Source organism: Microtus pennsylvanicus, chromosome 8, assembly GCF_037038515.1.
Source record: "Microtus pennsylvanicus isolate mMicPen1 chromosome 8, mMicPen1.hap1, whole genome shotgun sequence".
In the NCBI taxonomy this organism is placed as follows: domain Eukaryota; kingdom Metazoa; phylum Chordata; class Mammalia; order Rodentia; family Cricetidae; genus Microtus; species Microtus pennsylvanicus.
In genome coordinates, this window is record NC_134586.1 from 104,846,669 (window position 1) to 104,859,901 (window position 13,233).

At 45.3% G+C, this 13,233-nt stretch overlaps 1 protein-coding gene and 1 long non-coding RNA gene across 3 annotated transcripts in view; one reads left to right on the forward strand and one right to left on the reverse strand.

The window, feature by feature from the left end:
• Window positions 1-7,273: 7,273 nt before the first annotated feature.
• On the reverse strand, window positions 7,274-12,696 carry LOC142856581 (uncharacterized). Its single transcript, XR_012911660.1, has 3 exons — window positions 12,349-12,696; window positions 11,514-11,632; window positions 7,274-10,629 (listed from the first exon to the last, which is right to left on the reverse strand). It is a non-coding gene; the product is annotated as an uncharacterized LOC142856581 (long non-coding RNA).
• Window positions 9,015-13,233, forward strand: part of LOC142856580 (cytochrome P450 4F6) — a 29,558-nt gene continuing 25,339 nt past the window's right edge. For both annotated transcript variants that reach the window (XM_075984201.1, XM_075984200.1), the window contains exons 1-2: window positions 9,015-9,142; window positions 9,458-9,656. In XM_075984201.1, the coding sequence (XP_075840316.1) occupies window positions 9,459-9,656 (198 nt within the window). In that variant the 5' untranslated portion in view covers window positions 9,015-9,142; window position 9,458. The remainder of the gene's footprint in view (window positions 9,143-9,457; window positions 9,657-13,233) is intronic.

Here is a 13,233-nt window from a genome sequence, read left to right on the forward strand (position 1 = left end):
TATTGCCAACAATATACCATGAACCAAGTGAGAATTCAGACAAAAGACTGAGAGATGTCTGCAATCAACACACACATCTAAAATAAACAAACAATTTGTAAAAATCAACAAGTAAAGCGCATGAGACCCGAGAGAAGAATAAACAAAAGATATAATCTAGGACAGCAATTCTAACCTTTCACAGCAGTCACCTAAGACCATCAGAAAACACAGATGTTTACACTGCAATTCATAACAATAGAAAAATTACAGCTATGAAGTAGCAGCAAAAATAATTTTCTTTTTTATGTTTTTGGGGTCACCACTGTAGCACAATTAATAAAAACTCAGAGACAGAAATTGGGGTTCAACTGAAGATCAGAAAAGCAAAGCAGCCAAGACACTAGAGAGCTCTTACCTCTTTGAAATCTTCAGACTGAAAAAAGAGCAAGTTCCTTATAGCCTTCTCTAGTGCTGGGATTAAAGGTGTGCACTACCACTGCCTGGCCTCTATGGCTGACTAGTGTGGCTGCTTTGCACTGACCTTCAGGTAAGCTTTATTTATTAAAATACAAATGAAATATCACTACATTTCCCTTTTTGTCTAAAATAAGACAAGGCTCTAACTAATTTAAGAAAAATGCTATACAATAAGTAAAATAACTATATACAATATATTACAGGCAATAAATACATCAACAATGTATACTCCACTTGCATTTGACAAATTCAGAGAAAATATTCTTTATCTATCCTATCTTGGTGAGTCCAAGTCTTGTACCGAATTTGATTTCTATCATAACTTGATATCTGCTTCTGATAAACAAGGAAAGCTCTAACTAACTAGATGGGAATGTGTTACACTTGTAGAGTTGCAGACATATCCTGACTTATCGGGAAGCCAGGCTAAGCTTACAGCTGCAATAGGACAGCTCTGGAGGGATAAAGCCATGATGGTACAGCTCTGGAGACTGGAGCCACAATAGGACAACAGCTCAGTTCTGGAGGCTGGAGCCACAATAAGACAGCTGTGGATGCTGGAGCTGCAATAGGAAATCCCAATGCTTCAGAGGAACTTTGGGTGACTGTCCAGGTAGCCAGCTGTTCCTTTCATTTATCACATTTTTTTGAAAGTTGCTTTCTTGCACTTCCTGCATACTCAGTTAATATTACTTCTTTCTTGGGTCTCTGAGGGAGTTGAAGACTAGATATTTGTAGTTATTATAGGGTAAAGGGGAAACCTGGAGCAGGAAGCCTATGTCTATCAGACCTTCAATGACAACTTCTTTTGCTCAAATTTTTAATTGTTGTCTTTGTTCACTTATAAAAGTTTGTCAAAATACTTGCTTTTTATGATTTCTCCTGAATTTTTGTTCTCTCTTCTATTGCTGTTCTATTATCCAGAGCAGTATGGCTTCTTACAATAGGCTTAGGTTCTTTATTGCTCTGGGAAGGGGTTTCTTCTAAGATGGCAGGAAATGACTGAACGAGATTTGGCATAGGGGCCTACAAAGAGGCCCCTTGTGGAGTTTCCTGACAGCAAAGGAGTACCTTGAATATTCCTTGTTGACCTGCAGTCATTAGTTCAATGCCAGCCTTTGCCACACCTTCTGCATAATCCAGAAGGGAGAGATGTTCTGAATAAATTATTCATAGGAAAAAGCTTGTTTCTAGGAACTTCCTAGCTATAGTCACTTTAAAAGGTACACAGGTACTCCATTGTCACCGTGGACCAGGCTCTAAAACACCACTAACCAACTCTATCCAGTCTTTAGGGATAATTCTATAACAAAATGACCATGAGTTCAACATTTGCTTCACAAAAAAAAAAGAGTGCATGCCATATGAGGCTATTGCTTCCTTGAATCTCCTTAAATCTAACTTTGGCACAGGAATTCAGTTAACCATAACAGAGCCTCTGCCATCTGGCAACTCCTGTACAGTTACTGGATATATTAAAGTTGGTTGTCTAAAAACCTTAGGCTGTTCCTCCCTATTCTTTTTTTTAAAAAGATTTATTTACTTATTATGTATACAATATTCTGCCTCCATGTATGCCTGCACACCAGAGGAGGGCGCCAAATCTCAGTATAGATAGTTGTGAGCCACCATGTGGTTGCTGGGAATTGAACTCAGGACCTCTGGAAGAGCAGCCAGTGCTCTTAACCTCTGAGCCATCTCTCCAGCCCCCCTCCGTATTCTTATAATGCTGAAATTGGCTCTACATTAAATTCCTCTGTCTGGATTTGAATATCTCTGTGATCTGTTTTATTTGGTTTTTCTAAGGCCTGTATCTTAGCACTCAAATAAATCAATTTTTTTAGTGATAAGACAAAAATTAAAAAGCTGATAATATTTACAAGTGACATCACATAAATCCCATGTAAATTAGACGTCCTGTCATTTAATAATTCCATTTTCAAACTGTCTATCATATCATCATACAAAGACCTAGATTCCTCCATTGTAGTGGTTTTTCCAATTTTTTTAAATATTTATTTATTTATTTATTATGTATACAATATTCTGTCTGTGTGTATGCCTGCAGGCCAGAAGAGGGCACCAGACCCCATTACAGATGGTTGTGAGCCACCATGTGGTTGCTGGGAATTGAACTCAGGACCTTTGGAAGGACAGGCAATGCTCTTAACCTCTGAGCCATCTCTCCAGTCCGGGAACCCAGCAACGCCAGGACAAGGGAGGAGGCGGGGTGGTAACATGAGAAACCTGACTTCTGCCTGTTTCTGGAGTGGGGACTGGCTGGGTGTGCTGAGAAACCTGAACCAATCTGTCTAATTTTGCCCCTCTCCCAGGTCTATAACCCCTTTTTCTTTGACCCAGAAAACCCGGAGAGGTCCCTTCTCGGCAGGCCCCAGGTGAAGTCAGAGGGTTTGGGGTGTCAGGATGTTGTCTGAGGCTGCTGGTGAGGACAGACGGTGGGTGGGATGGTTGGGGTTCCGGATCTCCTTCTCGCCCTCCACTTAGATTACCTGCATAAATTTAGGGAGTCGGGATTGGAAGGTGAGGGGTGACCGCATCAGAGTTCTTCCCTCCTTCTGCTAATTATTGTGGAAGTCTGAGCTACATTATGAACCTACAGTATGCAAATGTCAAAATGGAGTCTCAGGTAAGGCTGTGGCGGACGGTCAGTTTCGGTCCGAGGACGCCTGTCTGGGTCCCAGCGCGGTCAGAGTCCCCACCGGGGCTCTCCAGCAGGAACTGCATAGGACAGACTTTCGCCAGGAGCAAGATGAAGGTGGCGCTGGCGCTCACACTGCTATGCTTGCGCGTCCGGACCGACAACAAAGAGCCACGCAGACAGCCAGAGCTGATTCTGAGCGTGGCGGACGGGCTGTGCTTGTGGGTGGAGCCGCTGAGCTCCGACACGAAGTGACCAAAAACCTGGCCTGGGGCAGCCTCACCTACTCCCTTACCTCTCTGGGATCCCAGAATCAACAGATACTCCAACCTCTCCGAGCACCTGCAGGGGGCGCTGCGAACCACCCGCGCCTGGATGAGAAGAGGCGGGACTGGTACCTTCCAGCCGCCTAGAGGGCCACAGGGCTTTCTTCCTGAGCTCCAGGGTAGATTACTCTGTAAGATCTACAGTAGATATCTAAACAGAAGAAACAGATCTGAGGTTCTGTCACCGAAGCAAACACTGCATTTTTCTTTTGTTTTTGAAACAAGGTCGTGCTTATGTAGCTCTTTGTGGCCTGGAACCGACCTTGTGGATTCTTATTACCCCAAAACTCTGGAAATCCTGAGAGTGTGCTGAAGCAGAATTCAGTGAAATAGTCTACCCCACTACCCCTCAAAACACCAATGGTGTACCCTCACTGCCCATACAAGAGCTGCCTTAACAACATTCTACGGGACCAAACCCAAAATTCATCTGCCCTTTTATTTTGCTCCAAGGTCAAGACCTCTGGGTGATGTGTAATGCCCCCATCTTGTTCTGATGTGGATGGCTGTGGTCCAAAAATCAAATGTAGTTACCACCTCAACGTATCCACAAGTCGATCATGGTCATTTAATCCGGTCTCATAAAAAAAAAGAAAGAAAAGAAAAAAAGACACCTTCATTAAGAGGAAACAAAGTGGGCATATTTTTATTTCTGAATAGTTTTGGTGCTCCATGTCCTTTGTATGTTCTTATGAATATCATAATCAACGTGTCTGTCCATACAGTGAGCTCGCCTGGGACTTTGATTGATAAAAAGATTTTTTTGTTGTTGTTGTTTTTGTTTTTCAAAACAGGGTTTCTCTGTATAACCCTGGTTATTCTGGAACTCACTCTGTGGAACTCATGTGTTCCTGGCTGGCCTCTTATTTTTTAATTACTTTAATTATTTTATATTACTTGCATGTATGTAAGTGACCATGTGTGTGTGGTGCCCATGGAGATCAGAAGAGGATGTCGACTCCCTTGGGACTGGAGTTGCAGGTGCCTGTGAGCCACTGTGTGTGTTCTGGGAATTGAATCCAGGCCATCTGCAATAGCTGCAGGTGCCCTGAACCCTGAGCGATGTCTCTGTGTGTGCAGATATGCACTGCTCGTGGTCATGTCGGAGATCATCAGGTGACTCAGCGGATCAATGTCTCTTCCTACTGCTGTGCCTTTACATGTTCGCTGCTGCCATTCTTCTCTGGTATTTGGCATGATGTGAACTGACGTTGGGAGATCCCCACTGACCTTAATATAGTGTAATTATCTCCTGAAAATATCCCATTCTACTGGGCATTTTTACAGGAGGATTGTTATGAAGATGATTTTCTCCTAAGCTATACTGTTTAACTGAAGCAACAATTTTTTTATACACTAATAGTGTTAATTTAAATAGGATTTTTGATTATGGGGGTCTTTAATAAATATAATAGGGGATTATGAGAGTGGTTAGTTTAGTGGGGAAATTAATATAGGAAAAGGTAGACTAAAATGTTGCCCCTGTGCTGTGTGATAATACTTCTGTATGCTATAAACTTGTATGTATTTCTCTCATTGGTCAATAAAGAAGCTGCTTTGGCCTATTGCAAGGCAGAATAAAGGCAGGCTGGGAAGCCTAATGGAAATACAGGGAGACAAAAGGGTGGAGTCAGGGAGAGATGTGAGCAAGCCAGCAGAGAAGCAAGATGCATGAAAACAGATAAAGCTGCAAAGCCACGAGGCAAAGTGTAGATTAATAAAAATGGGACAAATATTTATCCCTCGGGCATGAACTGGCTTTTTGGAGCCTATTCCCTATGGAGGGATACCTTACTCAGCATAGATACAGGGAGGAAGGCCTTGGTCTTGCCTCAAGTGATGTGACGGACTTTGTTGACTCCCCATGGGAGGCCTCACCCTCTCTGAGGAGTGGATGGGGTGGGTGAGGGGAAGGTGGGAAGAGAGGAAGGAGAGGAGGGAGAAGGAACTGGGATTGATATGTAAAATAAAAAAGATTGCTTAAAAATAATAAATAGAAACAAAAAATAAAAATGGGTTAATTTAAGTTGTCAGAACTAGTTAGTAATAAGCATGAGTTATAAGCCAAACAATTTGCAACTAATATTAAGCCTCTAAGTGACTATGTCAACTATTGCTGTCACAAGCTGCCATGACCAGCAGCGACTTGGGAAGGAACGGCTTTACTTCCATTTATAACTGCAGTTCACACTCCAGCTCTGAGGGAAGTCAGGACAGGAGTTCAAGGCAGGAACTGAAGAGAGGCCATGGGGGAGTTCGGCTTACTACCTTACTCCTCATTGCCTTCTCAGTCTGCGCTCCGTCTGCACTCCTGCACACTCTAGGACCCACCTGCCCAGGGATGGCATTGTGCTAGTGGGCTCGGCTCTTCCCACATAAGTCTAGCTTGTGTCAAGGTGACAGAAAAATAAAAACAAAAAATTAAAGAACAACCAGGTAACCAGGTTAACCACCATATCTGGTGTGTGTGTGTGTGTTGTTGTTGTTGTGGTTTGAGACAGGATTTCTCTGTGTAGCCCTGGCTGTCCTAGAAGTAGCTCTGTAGATTATAGACTGGCCTCGAACTCAGAGATCTGCTGCCTGTGCTTCCCAGGTGCTGCCCAGTCATGCCTGGTTTCATGTAATTCCAGACATTGAACCTAAACCCTGTACATGCGAGTCAAGTACTCTCCCGATTGAACTGTATCCCTGGCCCTAATTTTATTTTTTTGATTTGGTGACCTGTTCTATTTACTTTTAGCTGCTGTGATGAAACATTGGCCAAACCAACTTGCGGGGCGGAAAGAATTTATTTGAGTTACATGTCCCAGTCACTGCCCAACATTTAAGGAAGTCAGGACAGAAACTCAAGCAGAAACAGAGCTGGGAACTCTGCAGAAAAGCTGCTTGCTGGATGGCTTCCCAGGCCACATCAGCCCTTTTTTATATCTCACAGGACCCTCCCACTGTTTTATGCCCCACAGTCCCACAATGGGCCGGGCCCTTCCACATCAGTCAAGAGTGACACACAGATATGGCGTCCTGTGCTGCAGGCATCTCCTCAGTTCAGCTTCTCTCCTACTAGAAGACTCTATTGAGGCCAGTCGACAAACACTAGTCAGAACATTCCTCAAAGGCTCCTGTGCTGCAAGCAGGCTTGTTCCCAAGCCAGAAGTGCTAGATAGAGGGTGGGAGCTGTCAGAGGTAGAGCCCAATAGGTGGAAATTGGGTTTTCCCCTGCCATTATTCTCTGTTTGGTCATAGACCCTAAACCTATAAAAGCTGCTCACTATGGCCTAAAACTTCTGAAAGGGTGAGCCAAAATAAAAACATATCCCGATAAATCATTCACTTCATACACTTTACTACAGTAACGGAAGGGCTGACTGTATTAGTTACTTTTCTCCCGGTGACAAAAAAAAAAAAAGTTGTCAAAAAGAGCTTAGGGAAAGACTGGACTTGGGGGTGGGCCTGCAGGGAACCAATGCAGTCCTGGATGTGTGTGGTGTTGATAGAGCACAGCCTCATCAAGGATCCCGAGGCCTCAGACTCACGGAAATGGCGAAGGTCAGAGAGATGACAAAGCCTTCCCCGGCTCCAAACATGAGTACTGACTGACTATTAAACTGTAGCTAAAACCAGTGTGTGCAGAAACTGCCGATCACAGCTCCCCCCTCCCCCCAGGTGGATGTTTACCCTCCCAAACCTCCCCCTGTAGAAAAGTCCAGACCTACACCAGCTAATCCCTTCTCCTCCGGCAGTGCATCATAAATGCTCTGCCCGCTCGCGGTGGAAAGAGAACTGGCTCCTATAAATTGTTCTCTGACCTTCACAGGTGTGTCTTGGCACACACACACACACACACACACACACACACACACACACACACAAGAAAAAAAACGTAATAAAGAAAATTAAATACAAACTAAAAAACCCTCCTATAGCCTTACCTAACTGTCTTTTCCAGTAGATACCTGGGTGGTGCTATTCAATTAACACAGAAAACACAATCGCTTTTCAGTGGGAGAGGAAGCATGGTTGGTTTTTCCACTATGCTTGGAAGGGGGCTGATTTTACAAGGCTACATTTCCCAAGAGTCCCTTCGTTTTAATTTTTAACGATTTTTTAAATTAATTCTCTGGGAATTTCACATCATGCACCCCAATCCCACTAATTTCTCAGTCCTTCCATATCTGTCCTTGTAACTTCCTCCCCATAAGTAAGGAAGAAAAAGCATCTCGCCAACCCCTCTGGGCACGACCTGCTCCTGGATCAACTGCAGTTTTCTCTCAACTCCATCCATCACAGTTGTGGCGTCTCCAGTTCCATTGTCCATGTGTCCTTCCACCTCTCCAACGTAGCTGAAGGATTTCCATAACTCAGCACAACAGCAGGTTATCTATCTGAGAGGAGTCTCATCCGGGTCCAGTACTGACGGTGTAGCAGAAGCCAGAGGCTTCGAACTCACTACACTAAATGTTTGCAAGTAAAGCTGTTTGGGTCCTAGAGTCTTCTGCGTGACACGCGGCAGCTTCCAATGCCGCTATGACCAACGAATATATGAAGGGACCCTTCTTTAAGAGTTCCTTTTCTAGCTTGGGATGATTGATGTTTTTCAGGGTAAGTTTTTGTAAGGGAGGAAAGGAGGAAGGGAAGAAGGGAGTAGGGGAGAGAAGAAAACCAGAGGAGTAAGTAGAAGGAACACTCAAGAAGAGAGACTGACTGAGGGATTTGGCACACTCCGAATCCAATCTTGCCTTCAATATGCCCTCAGACTTGTGTGGACCCCTTCTAAAATACCTTTTTTTTTTCTTTTTTTGAAACAAATTCTCCCACATATCCCCGGCTGGCCTTGAAACTGTAATCCTCCTCGTGGCTTCAAAAATTATCTGGGCCCCAATACTTAAGGAGCGTCTGTGACACCAGCCCAGGCCAAGCTCTGCCCACACTTCCTGCACTTCCTCTGCTCGTGGCCCCGCTTAGCCTGACCTTTACCCCAACGCTTTCCCGCGGACCTCTGACACCTCAGCCTCCAGATGGGTTTAATCTATAGACTCTGACCCCGTTGAGTTTAATCCATAGACTCTGCCCCCTCTGGTTCCAGCAGGGCTGCATTATTTGTTAAAGCCCTGGGAGTCTTCGGTCAACCTAGGACCTGGGGTGCAAGAAGGAAAAACTGATCTCTGCCAGGCTGTGCAACTGGTGGGCGGGAGCGGCGGTGGGGGGGGCGCATTTCGGAGCCTCCTGGTTCTGCACTGAGAGATGCTGCATGCTCTCCCCTCCAGCCCGCAGTGCAGAGGAACTAGAGAGGTGTTCTCCAATAGGCCTGGCTTGAATCTGGTACGGTGGACCCTGAACTTTGGTGTTTGTGTTTTTATCGGCCAACCCTTGGCCTTGGGAGGGCAGGTACAGTTGTAAATTTGGAGTCTCAAGGCGCTTCTGTCCCTGGTTGAGACGGAAAGTGTTGAAACCTGAGGATCCCCGGGGCTGCCGGAGCCCGAGACTCCCGGCCTGTTTCAGTCTGTTTATGGCTGGACCCGCCCCACTCACATTGGCCAACTGCCAAGGCCCTGGTTGCAGCTGGGCCTGGTAGGGATTGGCTGGCTCAGTCCAGCCCCAATTCCCCTCGCAGCTTAGCTTCCGGCAGGTCAGACGCCAGGGACAAAGACAGTTCAGAGAAGACAGGAGGTCCTGGAAGAATCGCTGCTCTTGAGAGAAGGTGCCAGGCTGGGAGGCCACAAAAAGGGTTCTGGTCCTGAACTCTGCCCAGGGCTGGGAGGGCTGCAGGGTGTCTGCTGGCCTTGGAGACTTCTGGTTTCCTGGTCATTGCACCCAGGGCCTGTGCTTCAGGCTGAGCTATTCTACAATGCAAACTGTTCCTGTCTGCTGTCCCTCCCTCTCCTGTCGTTTCTCTTCTCTCCCACTGTGTGGTCCTTGCATTTCATCCCACTCTGCCCCCCAGTCATTCCAGTCTACAAGGCTATAACCCTCTCCTGGGCCTCAGAAGCTCACTCTCTGCCCATCTGCCCTGCAGGATGCTACAGCTGAGCCTGTCCTGGCTGGGACTGGGGTCCACGGCTGCCTTCCCATGGCATCTCCTGTTGCTGGGTGGGGCCTCCTGGATTCTGGCCCGAATTCTGGCCTGCATCTACGTCTTCTATAACAACTGCTGCCGCCTTCGTTGCTTCCCTCAGCCTCCTAAACCAAACTGGTTTTGGGGTCATCTGGGCATGGTGAGTGTGGCAGTAGGTGGGTCTCGGGTGTCAGGATAGATGTGTTCTCAAGGAGTGAGGAAAGGCGCTTATAGAGAGGTCTGGAACACCAGGACTTTAGAGAAGTGAGGGAGGGCCTAGGGAGCACCTCTCTCCTCAATCCCAGCATCCCTTGGTTCCTATCCACTCCAAGCTCTGAGGCTCTTCTCTCTCTCTCTCCCTTCCCTGACCCCAGTCTACTTTAGGTCACATTATACCAGGACTCATGGTTTGAGGTCTCTTTTATATAAATAAATATATACATTTATATATTTATACAAATCTGTCCTCCATAGGAGCTCCCAGGGAGGGGAGCACGCAGCATGAACATCCCTGGTCCACTTAGTTTCCACTGATGGATTTGAGGCAGCAGTGCAAAAGTCTGGCCCCTGCCTGGCCCATCCTCGTCCTTAGGCCAGTACCTCTCTGAACTGCCATTTGCCCTTTAGTAATAAGCTACGATCCCCATGTCCACCTTCAGGGATTCTAAGGGGTGGAAGAGAGATGTGAATAGATCTTCAACTGCTCAGTCCCTGCTCTTTCTGATCTTCCCCTCCCCTCTCAGGATGCATCAGTGGACTCCCTTGTCCAACCTGAGCACTTTGTTTGTTTGCGGTACTGGGATGAAGCAAGCTTTTCATCAAGGACCACGCTGGCCGCCCCCATACTAGCTACCCTTCCTAGGAAGGCTCCTTCCTCTGCATCCCCCTTATTCCCAGCACTCCTTACTCCATGCCGCACGGTGACTATTGCAGAGTCACACATTTCTATGTCATCTGTAATCACGGGCACCATCTCCAATGCCATTGGTTCACGTGGTGCTTTCTCTCCATACAGACAAATCTTCATCCAAAATCCTTCTTCGCCCTTGGCTTTCCAGGCTCCCCCAGGACCCTCTTCCTTTCTGCATTGCAGTCCAGTTGCTTCCTTCCAATCCTTCTGACTAAGTCGAGTCCTGTAGGAGAACAAACCCGGAAATATATGTATATACATACATACATATGATATATACATATATGCATATACATACATACATACACACATGCATATACACAATACATATACATACATTTATATACATAATACACATATACACAATACACACATATATACATACACAAACATATACACATACATATGTATACATATTGTATAAATCATACAGGCATACATGTATGCATACATATGCATATATACAATGCACATATTCATATACACATACATAAATATGCACATACACATGCATACATATACATATATACACACATACATATATACATACACACATGATTTGCTAGAGTGGTTCCCAATCAACAGTGGCCATCCGCACACTGGAGAGAACACAACAGTTACACATCTATAAAACTGAAGGCTTCCGTAGTCCCAGTCTCATGCTCAAAGGTCTGAAAGTCTCATAGAAAATTTCTGCTCTTCAGTTCACAAGGGAATGTCCAAGAAGCAGATGTTGATGTCATTAAAGATGGATGCACTCATGTGGAAGAGGCAAAAGGCAGGCAGGCAACACTTTTTTCCTCAAACATTTTTTAATAATTTATTTTTATTTTATGTTCCTTGGTGTTTTGCCTGCTTGTATGTCTGTGTGATGGTATCCGTTCCCCTAGAACTGGAGTTACAGTTGCGAGCCTCTGTGTGGTTGCTGGGAATTGAACCTAGGTCCTCTGAAAAACAGTCAGTGCTCTTAACCACTGAGCCAATTCTCTAGCCTCCGTCTAGCCCCTCTTCAATATTTTTATATTCAGGCTATCCATCAGAAAGTGCCACCCTCTCAAGATCTTCTCCCCTCAGTGTGTGTTTTTGGAAACATCCTCACAGACTTACCTTGAGGTTCGCCTCTTAGTTTCAGATCTTATCATATTTGCAATCAAGATTAAATATCACACGTCCACTCCTTATCATCTTGACCCCAACCACATATCCTTCTGTCATGGTTAATTTATCTAAAACAATACAATAATAAAGTCATAATTCCACCTGATGTAACTATCCTACACACAGCCAATGATACGTTAATTCTTTCCTCTCCCCCAAATAGGTTGAAAACCTCTTGAGGAATACTTAGCCTTTTAGTAGAGTAAAAACGATAGTACAGGTTTGCAATACTTAATTACTGATATTTCTTTTCTTGTTTTTTGTTTGTTTGTGGTTTTTGAGGCACAGATTCTCTTTGTGTAGCCCTAGCTGTCCTGGAACTTGCTCTGTAGACAAGGATGGCCTCAATCTCACAGAGATCCACCTGCTTCTGTCTCCCAAGAGTGGGGATTAAAGGTGTGTGCCACCACTGCCTGGCTATAAATCTGTTCTTCACAAAGTAAGAAAGACCTACTCATAACAATTGTAATCCTTGATTTTTTCTTTTACTTGTGACACAGCATTGGCTATGTTTTAAAAGATTTATTTTTAATTATATGTGGGAGGGAACATGCATGCATGATTGCAGGGGCCTGCAGAGTCCAGCAGAGGGCGTCAGATCTAGAACAAGAGTTACAGAGGGGTGTGAGGGGCATAACATAGCTGTCTTATTAGGAAGCAGAAGATAGGATTAACTGTTGTGACCCACTTCCTGAGCATATATAACTTAAGTTCCCAACAGGACTCATGGTCTGCAGTTTCCTGCCCATTAGGTTTTCCTTTATCAATATTTAGAAATCTTTACCTTGAATGAATTCAGCCAGCCATAGTTTTCCAGGTCTTCTTCACAGCAATGTTGGAGAATATGATAAAACTGGAGACTCCCCCATCCCCGCCCCACCTCCAGCATGTCTCCTTCTGTGCGAAACCTCCCATCTGCTTGCTCTGTCATCTCCTTGTGGACAGAGTCATCTTCACTGGTTGTCTCCTGTTCCCTCCCTACTCTTGTGATTCCCTGAATGGCAGCCCCATGTCATCTCTCTCCCCACTGCTCTCCATGGCAATGACGTCCAGGAGTCTCCTTTCTTGGTTCCAAGAGACACCCACACTGCTCTCCCCTGAGCTCTCTGCAGGTCCCTCTGTGTCTGCTGCTGGTTTCTCCTTCCCCTGACATTTTCACACAGAGTTCACCGAAACCCTAATCCTTCCTTCTTCTCAAGTTCCCAAGGCTGCCTTCTTGCCCGGGAGTCCAGCTCCTAAACTGGCCATCAATTCCCTCTTGAAACGAGGTCTAAGTTCACATCCTTTCTGAGCTGGGGATCAGGGAGGCAGCTGGTGGCAGGAGCGCTGCTGGGGTTGGAATAAAATTAACTGTGAGAGCACTCTGAATGGCAACAAGTGACAAGGTGTTGAATGTGGCGGTGGGGAGAGATGAATTGGGAAGAATTCAGTGGAAAGAATCCAATAGACACAAACAACAAATAGTAGAACAATGCATAATACGTGATTTTAATAAATAATTTACTAAGTGAAACGTCTTCAGATAACATTTTCATACATATTTCATTTTGGTTGGTTCTCCCCCACCTCCCCACAGTACTCTTATACTCTTCCCACTGGCTCTGTTGTCTTCCCCATTCCCTCCAGTAAAGCCTTTTCCCCATTCTCATGGTCCTCTTTCCGGTTTCCC